The sequence below is a fragment of the Dreissena polymorpha genome, chromosome 1 (assembly GCF_020536995.1).
Source record: "Dreissena polymorpha isolate Duluth1 chromosome 1, UMN_Dpol_1.0, whole genome shotgun sequence".
NCBI classification, from domain to species: Eukaryota; Metazoa; Mollusca; class Bivalvia; order Myida; family Dreissenidae; genus Dreissena; species Dreissena polymorpha.
The window spans coordinates 186,091,759-186,105,192 of record NC_068355.1 but is presented as its reverse complement, the minus strand read 5'-3'; the positions used below and the strand labels follow the sequence as shown (position 1 = coordinate 186,105,192).

At 35.3% G+C, this 13,434-nt stretch overlaps 1 protein-coding gene across 1 annotated transcript in view; it reads right to left on the bottom strand.

Annotated features, from left to right (window-relative positions):
* The window catches only part of LOC127864230 (uncharacterized), a 63,590-nt gene that overhangs the window by 31,244 nt on the left and 18,912 nt on the right, over positions 1-13,434 (bottom strand). Inside the window, exons 2-5 of the mRNA XM_052403920.1 lie at positions 9,962-10,950; positions 8,799-9,160; positions 8,130-8,195; positions 2,838-2,987 (exon numbers count right to left, since the gene is read on the bottom strand). Coding sequence (XP_052259880.1) covers positions 8,808-9,160; positions 9,962-10,950 — 1,342 coding nt within the window. The 3' untranslated portion in view covers positions 2,838-2,987; positions 8,130-8,195; positions 8,799-8,807. The remainder of the gene's footprint in view (positions 1-2,837; positions 2,988-8,129; positions 8,196-8,798; positions 9,161-9,961; positions 10,951-13,434) is intronic.

Sequence of the window (13,434 nt, the reverse complement as noted above, 5' to 3'; positions counted from 1 at the left end):
TAACGCACATAGTAGGGCACATTGAACACACTTAAAAAAAGCACACGTTTAACGCACATAAAGAGCACATTTATCCACAAAAAGCGCACATTTTCTTGTTTGTTTTTGTTAAAAACTCACTCGGTAAGAAAAAGCGCACAAAAAACGCAGTGCCAATACCGCCACGTTTAACGCACGCAAAACGTACGTAAAACGTACATTTCACACACTTTTTTGAGAAGGGTGTGAATAAGGAATATGTTAAAAATAAACTTTACCTAACCCTCTTGTTTCCAAATCAAAGAAAACAAATTCCTTCCCAGTAGTGTCTAGCCCTGCTGGACCAGGCTTGGGTATAGGTGGGGGTATAGTTGTAACTTCAACGTCTTGGTCCTCTATGTTTGAACTGTATGTTGGTCCCGCTCGTACTTCTTGCACTGTCCTTTGAATGCCTAAACAGAAAAACAGAATTTCAAATTGGAAAATTTGCTTGCACCTTCATGGGTTATCTCCGATTTTTATTTAAAGAAATTATTACACAGCACATTTATGCTTTTACAATAATCAATTTACAAACATTAGCATATGCTTTTAAATGTTACTACTACTTTGCATATATATAGAGGATATTTGTTGGATTCGGTGGAATATCGATTTTATTTCACGAGTGATCATAGAAAACCATATTTTCACGAGCGGCGCAGCCACGAGTGAAAATATATATTTTCTATGATCACGAGTGATATAAAATCGATATTCCACCGAATCCAACAAATTTTCTTTTTATTTTATGTTTTTTTCACCGTTTATTTACATTGTAAATGAGTTAATCTGGACACTTTCGCTGGAGTTATGACGTCATTTCGTTGAAAAAATGACGTCATTTCACAGTAAAACAGTGACGAATATCAATATTTTTCACTGTTATTTTTCACTGTTTAAAACAGTGGAATACCAGTTTTATTTCACTGATATTTCTCTATAAACCACCGGAAAGCATAAAATAAAATTGATGGATCTATTGATACAATCTACAACAAGAAATGTGTCCACACGACACGGATGCCCCAAACTCCAACTTTGTAACTATATAAAAAAATAATCCATACAATTGTAAGAAACCCAGTTTGGTGAAGATCGGATGAAAACTACTTGAATTAGAGAGCAGGCACGAAAAGTGTGAGGGACTGACCGACCAACGGACAGTGCGAAAACTATGTCGCCAATTGGGGGCATACAAATGAAGAATACTGTGTTTTAAATATAAAATGCCCATAATTAAAAATACCGTTCGAGTTTTAAGTCTTATGCGTCACTGTTTTGCTGCACGAGTAACAGCTATAGCCTTTCTTTTTTTGTGCTGAAGGTCATGGAGAAGGGCCAGTTTCGATGTGAAAGTCCCAGGTGAAATACCCAGTTTTTGATTTACCTGAAACAGATTGCAGTAAATGACAGAACAGTTGACAATGCACAATGCTAGAATATGCTTATGCGGAATAAAATAATATGAAATAATGTCACTAATTTACAAAAGTTACAACATTTTATAAGACCTAGTGATCTACATACACACAAATAATAATTAATGCAAGCCCTTTATTTTCAAAACCAATACGTATTTGACAAATTGAGAATATTTATGTTTTGTAAACTTGTAAAATTTCATATTTATTACCGGTATTAATAACTAGGACTGCAGGAAGAAAATAAACTTATGTCACTTTAAAATATACATGTTTAACTAAGGACAACCATTCACATTCTACTGTAATTGTGTTTACTGGCAGTAAATCAGACAAAATATGAAGGAAAAATATAGCAAGTACAATATAAAAAGTGTATGCATGTAGACTACATGCGAATTACTTAGAGATAACTATCTGAATGTATTCAAAAGTATCAGTAATTTAGACAATAAATCATGATATAATGCACCAATGTACCAATGTACCAAAAAGACAAAGAAGTCTTACCCAAATGCAAGCTTTGTGATCATGTCATAAACTCTGCCATGTTTCCGTCCAGTAGCCGCATTATTCACTGCACCACAATTGCTAAACTGTATGTCCAAAACACATGCCTGTCGAAATCCATGCTTTCTACAGTGTTAAGTAAATTCATGGGCACTTGACAAGCACTGCATGCTAAAAGCGATTCGGTCAATGTGTCGAGTTCAACGACACGTCTACCAATTTTATATCCAACTAGCATCGCTGTTGTCACATGTGGTCACGCTTACCGACGAACCGATAGAAAAATCGTCAAAATAACAGTGGTCATACCGGAAATCCTGATTGTCGGTGGAAATAGTCTTTCTATTGAAATCCACATTGTTCTTTTGAACGTTGTTGTTTTCAATACCTTTTAAGTTTCGTTTTGTATTCCGAATTATATCCAAATTAGACATTTTAAATGAAAATTATTAAGCCAAGTATCTGATTCTCATTGTTGACAAATTATCGTTTCGTTATCAATAGACGCTTGCATTTGCACAGAAAATAACATCTACAGCGTAAGCAAGCGTTTCATCGATGTCAATCACGAAGTGACGTCAAGCAATCGAACGCTTGGTTTCAATGCAGTAAATCTCGAAAATATGTAAATGCCGAAAATTTGAAGGCGCATTATCAAAACAGTAAAACTAGAATTTACACTCGTTTATTCCAACCTAATATTTTGAAACCGTGAAAATATATAAAGGTTTTTAATTTTCACGATATAGTGAATCAATTACCGTAAAGTGGAAACGATCGAACATCCTTAAAGGCAAAATCTCACTACTGGTGCAGATTTTTTATTATCTTCCTTGTTAGTGTCAGCTAAAATAATTAAAAAGCAACTTAAGAGGAAGAACTCACTGCTGGTGCAGATCTACAGTTATCTCCCTTGTTAGTGACAGCTAAAATGATGTAATATATGGATATGGATAGGCCGCGTCCCCGCACATTGCTGGACTTTGATACGGCTGAGCCTTTCATTAAACAGTCTTCCGCTGTGCTCAGCAATTGCTGTAACATTAAGGGGACCAATATGATATATTTTGGCTATGTCAGTATTTTGAACTTGTACATGTAAGTTAGTAATACACCAGCATTTTTTGCAAATTCCTAGCATAAAATCTTCAAATTGAGAATGATGGGTCTTTTTAATTGCACGGAACTTAATTGTAAAAACCCATCAAAATATTATTTTACATGCTTTTTGTGGCAATGTTAAGTGTCAGTGTTCATTTTATTATTCCACTTGCAAATACAGAAGTGTCTATTATGAGTGCTTTAAACAAGATGTGTTTGTGAAACACAATGTCCCCCTATATGACGTTTGAACTTGAAGGATGACCTTGACCTTGACCGTTCACCACTCAAAATGTGCAGCTCCATGAGATGCACATGCATTTCAAATATAAAATTGCTAGCTTCAATAGTGCAGAAGTGACATTGCATGAGCGATTTTGACCCATATATTTGACCTTGAAGGATGACCGTGACCTTTCACCATTCAAAATGTGCAGCTCCATGAGATACACATGCATGCCAAATATCAAGTTGCTATCTTCAATATTGCATAAGTATTCATAAAATCAGTGATTTGGGCCACATATATTTGACCTCTGACCTTAAAGGATAACCTTGACCTTTCACCACTCAAAATGTGCAGCTCCATGAGATACACATGCATGCCAAATATCAAGTTGCTATCTTCAATATTGCAAAAGTAATCATAAAATGAGCGATTTTGGTCACATATATTTGACATCTGCCCTTGAAGAATGACCTTGACCTTTCACCACTCAAAATGTGCAGCTCCATGAGATACACATGCATGCCAAATATCAAGTTGCTATCTTCAATATTGAAATACTGCAAAAGTGTACATTAAATGAGCGATTTTGACCCATATATTTGACCTTTGACCTTGAAGGATGACCTTGACCTTGACCTTTCACAACTCAAAATTTGCAGCTCCATGAGATACATATGCATGCCAAATATCAAGTTGCTATCTTCAATATTCTAAAAGTTATTGCAAATGTTAAAGTTGGCGCAAACCAACAGACCAACAGACAGGGCAAAAACAATATGTCCCCCACTACTATAGTGGGGGACATAAAAAAGGGAAATAAATGGCTGTTCATATACACCTGGGAGTAAAATTATGTTACAGACTACTTGCCCTTAATGACTACCTCCTGACAAAACTAGTTCTTTCGTACTTTGATGAAGCCCAAACATGGAAAATTTCACATTTACCAATACCAAGACACGATCTTTTTTTGAAAGTAAATTGCAACATTAACTTTGTTTGATATGTTTAGGGGAAATTAAAGTTTCAGAAAAAATATACCCAAAACATCCACAAACACAAATCAAATCACAGGGCTTGTTTTGAGTCATTTTTGTGTCATCCTTCGGTCTTGAAATTTTTTTAAATTGCGAAAAAGAGTACATTGTGAAAATTTCAGTTGCAAACTTCTTTAAATTGTGAAAATTTGAGTCACGAAATTCAGAAATTCATGAAAAATGCCATTCCCTAAGAAGGAAAAATAGCCCTGAGTCATGGCTCCTTTCTGACAGACTATTATTTCAAAAAAGGCCCTGACAGATAAAACAAAGCAAAATATTAGTCACCAATTCAAGATGGAGACTGGAATGTTTACCCCCTGATACTGGATAATGATTTATATTTGTTGGCACCTCCAGGTTATAAAAAAATACTTGTTCATGGACACGTAAATTTGTGGATTCCTGATTTTGTAATAACACGAATTAGCCCCGGGTCATTTTGTTATGTGTTTGAGTTTATTTAGTGGATTAGTAAACCCACCAAATGAACATTAATTAATTTCCAACAAATAATAATGAATTTAGAGTATTTTTTCAACATTTTTTTAGTAAAGTGTTTGAAAAGCTTTATTGTATTTATTTTTTAATTTTGATACACAATTGTTCATTTAGAACAATAATTTTAAATCTTTTTTAGAGAGGTGTATTCCTTGCTCAATACAGGCGAAAACCAATAACTAAACCTCGCTGGGACAGACGACAAAAGTTAGACCCATCTGGAATTTGATCGAACTGATTTCAAATAGATGTATGTTTACTAACATAACTTTGCAATAATTTGTTGAATTAGTAAGAACAGAAAATATATACGTCATATTTTTAAGTCATCAATATTTTAAAATAGTTAAATATACAATCAAAAAATTATCATATGTAAGGAATAACGCTAAGAATCAAAGCAATTATAAGCATTTTATACACATCACCGAAAAATAAAACAGCACGATATGTATTAATTCATTTTTTTTTTTTTAAGAATGACATGATGTAAAGATACAAAATTAGAAAGTATCCTCTATGATTAGTCTGTGTGTGCAATACACAGACTAATGTGTGGATGACACTTTGAATGCGTTAAGAACCCGTTTCCCAGAATGAGGCTCATCTTGTTAAACTCTATGACAGACTGTAGGTGGAATTGCTTTGAGCCTCCTTTTGAGAAAACAGTAATTTATTATTAATATTGCGTAAAGTGTCTTCCCAGATGAGCCCATACAGCCACACAGGCTACTCCGCTAGACGGAATTTCGTTTAGAAGAGACTTCCTATATTAAAAAAATTCCCTAAATGCATGGATGACATTAATGAAACTACATACTGTTCTTTTCCACCTCATCTTTTTTTGCATTCTAAATAAACAGGAAATACACATGCATACATTTTCCTTGCCAAGTTATGGGTCTGTTCAACAGACCCAAACCCAAAGCGTTTATTAAAAAAAATAATATCCTCAGGATAATTATATCTCAATCATATTTCGATAAGATCTAAATAAGAGATGTGTTTGTCAGAAACAGAATGCCCCCTATTGCGCCGCTTTAAAATTAAAATGCAATCCCCAGCCATGGAAAGGCCGCGTCCCCCGACATCACTGGACTGTTATACAGCCAGCCTTTCACCAGACAGTTGTCTTCTTTGCTGAGCAGTAGCTGTAACGTTGAGCGAACCAATATGGAATATGCAAACTGCACAGGCTAATCTGGGACACTTTACACACATGCATTAAGTCCTGTTTTCCCATGCAACCTTACATTGTTGCCAATGCATGCATGAAAACTAACTCTAAAACTTTTATTACACTGTTCTGGGAATGAGGCCGGGGTCCTTCTTATTGAGAACAAATGCATTCCATGGAATCATATTTATAAGCTTTATTAAATATCTCACAACTTTATAAAAACTCAAGGCCTTATGAGGATGACAGAAATTCTCGGGGTGTTGTGTAACTGAGGTTCCTGTATGATAAGTTGGAAAGCATCGAGCTGAAGAAGAGTTTGAGTTATTGATCCTCAAGTAAAACAAGTCCTGCTGTAAAATTGACATACACAATAAAAGACGCCATTTTATGTTTTGTTAAATCATATCATTCTTGTCAATTTCATCTTGTCAAAATTCCCCCTATTAATGCATGTGCTCAAATTCTTATCCCTTATAAGTCTGCGCAGTCTGCACACACTAATAGGGACAACACTTTCCTCTTCAAAGGTTTTTTTCGTTGAAAGGAAGTGTCCTTTTTACAAAAATCCAGTCTAGTCGTAAAGTGTCCTACCTGATAAGCTTATGTGGACTTGACATGCTTATCTGAGACGACAACAATTAATATTATTGATGAGCCGCATATTGGCTTATAAAATAACAGCTCTGAAAGTTTAGTGAAAATTATCATTTTGAATTCACAGATTAGTATAACATTAGCCAACAATGTTTTAATACAAAATGGTTTAAGTATGCCCCCTTTCAAAGAAAAGGGGGCATATAGTGATCTGACTGTCCGTCTGTCTGTCTGTCCGTCTTTCCGTCACACTTTGCATTTAGGTTTCGAAAAATGCTCATAACTTCTATGTCCCTTGAGATATAACCTTCATATTTGGTATGCATGTGTATATGTACAAGGCCTTTCCATACGCACACCAATTTTTACCCCTGTGATCTTGACCTTGAACTTAGGGTCCGTGTTTAGGTTTCGAAATCTGCGTTTAGGTTTCAAAAAAACCTCATAACTTCTATGTCCCTTGAGATATAACATTCTTAATACACAGGTTACATTGTAAACCATTATTATTTCAGGGACATTATTTTGGTTGATTTTAAGGGTTCACTGATCCACAAATTTATCACACACAGAAAAGTAACTGACACAAATTCATCATTTATTTTTCTGAACTGAGAAATCCACAAAATAAACTAATGTGTCCGTAAAAGTCTTTTTGACCACGAAATTTCGGATGAATATATATATATATATATATATATATATATATATATATATATATATATATATATATATATATATATATACATATATATATATATATATATATGAGTTTACACTATACAAACAAGTAAAAAGGGTATTTTATCTTAAGTAAATTCATACTTTTCTTTTCCACCTCATCTTTTTTGCATTCTTAATACATAGGGAATACATAAGCAGGTCTTTTCCTTTTATGGGTATGTGAAACGAACCCATACGCAAAGCGTTTTTCTTTCTTTAACAAGGGCTGTTTTGTAAAACATGCATGCCCCCAATATGGGCTGTCAGTTGTAGTGGCAGCCATGGTGTTTATATGTTTTTTGTCACTGTGACCTTGACCTTTGACTTAGTGACCTGAAAATCAATAGGGGTCATCTGCCAGTCATAATCAATGTATCTATGAAGTTTGATGATCCTAGGCTTAAGCATTCTGTAGTTATCATCCGGTAACCATTTGACTATTTCGAGTCACTGTGGCCTTGACCTTTGACCTAGTGACCTGAAAATCAATTGGGGTCATCTGCGAGTCATGATCAATATGCCTATGAAGTTTCATGATCCTAGGCTTAAGCATTCTGTAGTTATCATCCGGAAACCATTTGACTATTTCGAATCACTGACGCCTTATATTATATTTCAATAAGATCTAAAAAAAGTATATTACTAGCGTAATATGATTTTATTCTTTAAATTTAAGTTTTAGAAATAGTTATATTAAATTTGTTTTTCTGAAATCAATGGACTTTTCGCACACAAAAAATAAAAATCCCAAAATTGCATTTTTTCCCAAATTGGCCATGAAAAGGCCTGATAATTAAAAACGTCTTTGTTACCTTCTGTGTATTCAGGTCATCCTTGTCCACCACATCCTCAGCATCCTTGTCCTGACTCAGCAGCGACTGGAGCAGCAAAATAGCTTGATGTTTTTCTTGTATGTATATTTAGGATTCACACAAATTTATATAAATGTAATGAAAATCAATAACAAATGCTCAACAGCATAAAATGTGGCAAATTAATAAATCTCACATCAAGTGTTACCTTTCTGTAAACATTGCGTAAAATTCCAATATATGCGTCTCCAAAGATTACTTAAACAATATTTTATATAAAAAATATTCATCCATATACATTTCTTACATGGCATGGTGTTTATAGAAATGAAAGTCTAAAAATAGCCTTAGTTGCTATGTACATGTGCATTTATGTACAAATATGAAATTTTCAGTTGAAATGCTTTGTTTTTTCATGCACAGTTTACAAGAACTAAATGTTAGGACCATAATGACACAAATGTTATGACAACATAACATAATATGCATTAGATCTAATGTTCTAACAAAAACCCTCACAGTGTGTAATTAGATAACAATATGTTCACATAAATCATTTGTATCTTTAACTACACATTTAATGTTGTATTGTAACATCACACACTACTATGTTTGTATGCTAAACAACACATGGTAATTGAAATACTAATTACAACAACTCATACATACATGTTCACACTATTCCACTCTGAACACCAGGATGTTGTCACCCCACCACTGTCCCACAATGATGGATGATGTGTTGCTGCTGTAGCAGACTGACCATGGGCTCCTCACTCCATCTTCCCGTGTAGCAAGAGTAGCCAGCTTACTCTGCCCCTCCCAGCCCACCTGTAGTACAGTGTCGGACAGGTATCCACAGACCAGCACCTGGCCTGCAGGGGTCACATGTAGACCCCATGGGCTCTCTAGTGCTGGGTCTGAGTATGTAGCCAGGAGTGTGCCATCCCTGGCCAGGGTGAGAAGCTTGTGCTTGTAGTAGCTGGTGATGTACAGCCTGTCTCCTGTGGGACTCACAGCACACTTCACTACTGCAAAACAGAGTAACATCAAGATATTGAATTACTGTCAATGTTAAATAATCTTATTAAACATACTGCAGTGATATTGTATTACGCATATGTTGCTATAAAGAGGCCTTTACACATCTAAAATATATGCATACATTTCAATGATTCAATAGTTAAGCGTGACAATAAACTTCAGTAGCAGAGCTATTGTGTTAACGTTTGACATGTTGAAATGCGACTGGTGAGTAAGATATGAATTGAAGCAAAACAATTACACAGATGGAAACAATTACACATACTGAAACAATTGAACAGTTCTATCAACAGGTAAACATATTGTACATGTACAATCATTTTACAACCACAAAATTAAGACAGGGTCAGAAAGTGTCTCTCTCCCAGGAACACAGTTTCTATTTATAGACATGTCATGTAGTGACAGTCAAAATACTTCATTACTCATGATTATAAATCAATATTTCTGAATCTTGTTTTGGCTACAATGTACTGTAGCATTCAAAGGGCACATATGAATTATATAACAAATATTTTATAATACCTCAGCGGGTTTTCTGCTATTACATCTGAATTTTATTTTATTATCATCTCACAAGTATATAACTATAATTTATAAGATTTTTTTTTCAAAATAATAAGATAATGGCCTAAAGGGTCAATATTTGTTGATTAAAAAAATAAATACCAATTCGGTTCATTTACTGGATAAAAATTCCCAAATTTGCCATTGTATGGATTTAAAATAAAACAATTTGACTAGACATAATACGAATGTTATCAGGATGAATTCACCATGATTCTTACCTGTATAATCAGATGACCTATCTTCATAGAGTCTGCAGAGCTGTTTGCCACTCAGTGCGTACTTGTACAGAGCAGTCTTAGAGCAGATAAACAGTTCTCCCTTATGGCAGGCAATACCTGTACATCCATGTTGTAACTCAAGCTTCCTACCAAGAGTGAGCTGGCTCTGGGTGACTGTAATAAACTGGACATTATGTGTGTTGCTAGCATTCTTATCCAGAGCCACCGAAACCTCACTGGGTGTGATCTGACACATGTCCCTTACATATACAGTCACATCACAGTGACTCACCACCTGGTACTGCTGGTTCAGCAGCTTGCACCTCTTATTGTTCCAGTCTGCGACCAGCACCTGCCCATCAGTCAGAACATATATGCCTGTGATATAACATGTACGTGAATCACTTGGTATGCTCACATTGTGCTTAGTATTACTCTGGACATTAAACGCCTTGCCTGACTTTCCCAGCAGAGTCAGTGCCTGCTGTATTATATGCTTACATTTTATGCTGGCTATAAGGCAGAGCTCCTTATGATCTCCAATTTTCTGAACAATTTCATGGAATTGTGACAAGTCATTGTGAAGACTGGTGCATTTATGAATAGAACTTGTAACTGACCCTTTAATGCTTATAACTTCATCTTTCATCTCGTTAAGTTCCTTCGCAGTAATATTATCGAATTCATTCAAGATAGAAACAAAATTCCTACACATCTCTTCTTTTAAATATTGCTCATTTCCGCCTGATGTTCCCACAGAATTATTATCACATTTATCTATATAAGTATTTAAATTGCCACACATTTGCTCTATCATAACTTCCCTATGTTCATTGTATGTTCTCTGCAATGACTGAATGCTGGCCTCCTGACTGATCTGCAGGGTTTTAATTTCCCCCAGGGCAGTTTCCAGCTCCACTGACAGCCCCTCTAGGCCTGAGGGCTGCGAGTTGGTCAGCTCCGAAATCTGGGTCACTTCTCGGCACTGGCTAAAATAAAAAATTTATACATGTACATACCAAGGAAAAGTCAGTGATATTATGTAATGCTTCAAACAAGAATAAAGTGTCAAATAAAAACATACATGGACAATAAATTAACACTTCTTGGGCTTAATATGGGGGTTCATAGATATGCACTTTTCCATCCATCTGCATGACTTTTCTGTTGTATATAACTCAACATGTATTCCTGCAACTTAACAAGTACAGTAACCAGGCATGTGAGCTAATGCGCACTTCTATATGTTGTTTCTGTTGTTTTCATCATCATTGTAGTAGTCTCATATTTATACAAAAATGACATTTTAAACAAGGGCTATTTGTAAAACATGCATGCCCCCCATATGGGCTGTCCATTGTAGTGGCAGCCATTGTGTGAATACCTTTTTTGTCACTGTGACCTTGACCTTTGACCTATAGTGACCTGAAAATCAATAGGGGTCATCTGCGAGTCACGATCAATGTACCTATGAAGTGTCATGATCCTCGGCAAAAGCGTTCTTGAGTTATCATCCGAAAATCATTTTACTATTTCGGGTCACCGTGACCTTGACCTTTGACCTTGTGACCTCAAAATCAATAGGGGTCATCTGCGAGTCACGATCAATGTACCTATGAAGTGTCATGATCCTCGGCAAAAGCGTTCTTGAGTTATCATCCGAAAATCATTTTACTATTTCGGGTCACCGTGACCTTGACCTTTGACCTTGTGACCTCAAAATCAATAGGGGTCATCTGCGAGTCATGATCAATCTACCTGTGAAGTTTCATGATCCTAGGCATATGCGTTCTTGAGTAATCATCCGAAAACCATTTTACTATTTTGGGTCAACGTGACCTTGACCTTTGACCTAGTGACCTCAAAATCAATAGGGGTCATCTGCGAGTCATGATCAATCTACCCATGAAGTTTCATGATCCTAGGCGTATGCGTTCTTGAGTTATCATTCAAAAACCATTTTACTATTTTGGGTCACCGTGACCTTGACCTAGTGACCTCAAAATCAATAGGGGTCATCTGCGAGTCATGATCAATGTACCTATGAAGTTTCATGATCCTAGACCCAAGCGTTCTTGAGTTATCGTCTGACAACCACCTGGTGGACGGACCGACAGACCGACCGACCGACATGAGCAAAGCAATATACCCCCTCTTCTTTGAAGGGGGGCATAATTATGTCCAAATGACCAAATATAACTGTTTAACAATTTGAAGTGAGATGCTTTATTTTCTGATGTTTTATATGTCTTTTTCCCTTTTAAATGATGTACATTGGTGTGATTCTATGTTTAAATAATTAATTTTGAAACATTCATGCAGCATACTGTTTAATACATTGATGTTAACATTATTATATTGTTTTGGTTACCTGTGTTGTTTATCAAGTTGAAAAAATGTTATTTATATACAAAAAAAGCTTATTAAGACTTATGAAGGTATGATTTATGAAGGAACTTATTGTTTTTTATGTAATAACATACTTTTTAAAGTGATAATATAGTCAATGACATGAATGTAGTAAAAAGCTTTCTTTGAATGATTGTTCTTATTAATAAGATTGGAATACCGGTAACCGACAGTTTTCACGCCGCGAAAAAGTGGCGACAACTTCTTTGGGCCAGTGAAACCCCTGTGATCTATTTGTGGAAAAGAAAAGACACCATTGTTAAATGTTTGAATGATCAGGTTAGTGTGTGCAACTCCATATGTTTGTTCAAAATGTTCCTAATTATTCTCTAGTTATCATCAGGAAACCATTTTACTGTTTCGAGTCACTGTGACCTTGACCTTTGACCTAGTTACCTGAAAATCAATAGGGGTCATCTGCCAGTGATGATCAATGTACCCATGAAGTTTCATGATCCTAGGCGTAAGCGTTCTTGAGTTATCATCCGAAAACCATTTTTCTAAGTTGAGTCACCGTGACATTTTAATTGTCAGGTAAACTCGTGCAACTCTATATGTTTCTTCATAATTTTTTTACATAAATGCAGTTGTCTTAAATGGATTAAAATTCAATGATTAAATGCATTTAATAATGGCATTACTGTAATATAACTTTTATCATAATTGAAAATCTGCTTATAATATTATTATGGGTATAACAGGAACTAAAACTGACTACTAAATCTTTATAATTTCATGTTATAATCTTCTGTGACCTTTGACCTATTGACCTTAAAATGGATTGACCTCTTAATTTTCCTCGATGTTAACATAAAACATGTTGCCTGGCTGTAGGTCAAAGCTTTCCCTAGATATATTGTGGAACACAATTGGTCTACGGACCAACGAACTAAAGAACAGATGCAAAGCAAAATAACCCTGCTTCTTACAAAAGGGTCCTCTATTTCTAAATATAGTCTAAGTATTAACACTCTAGCCTGTGATAAGCGGCTTATGACATGTAACACAGCGATTTTTTTTCTTCTTTATAAAGTACCTGTAAAAGGTATACTTTCCCAATTGAA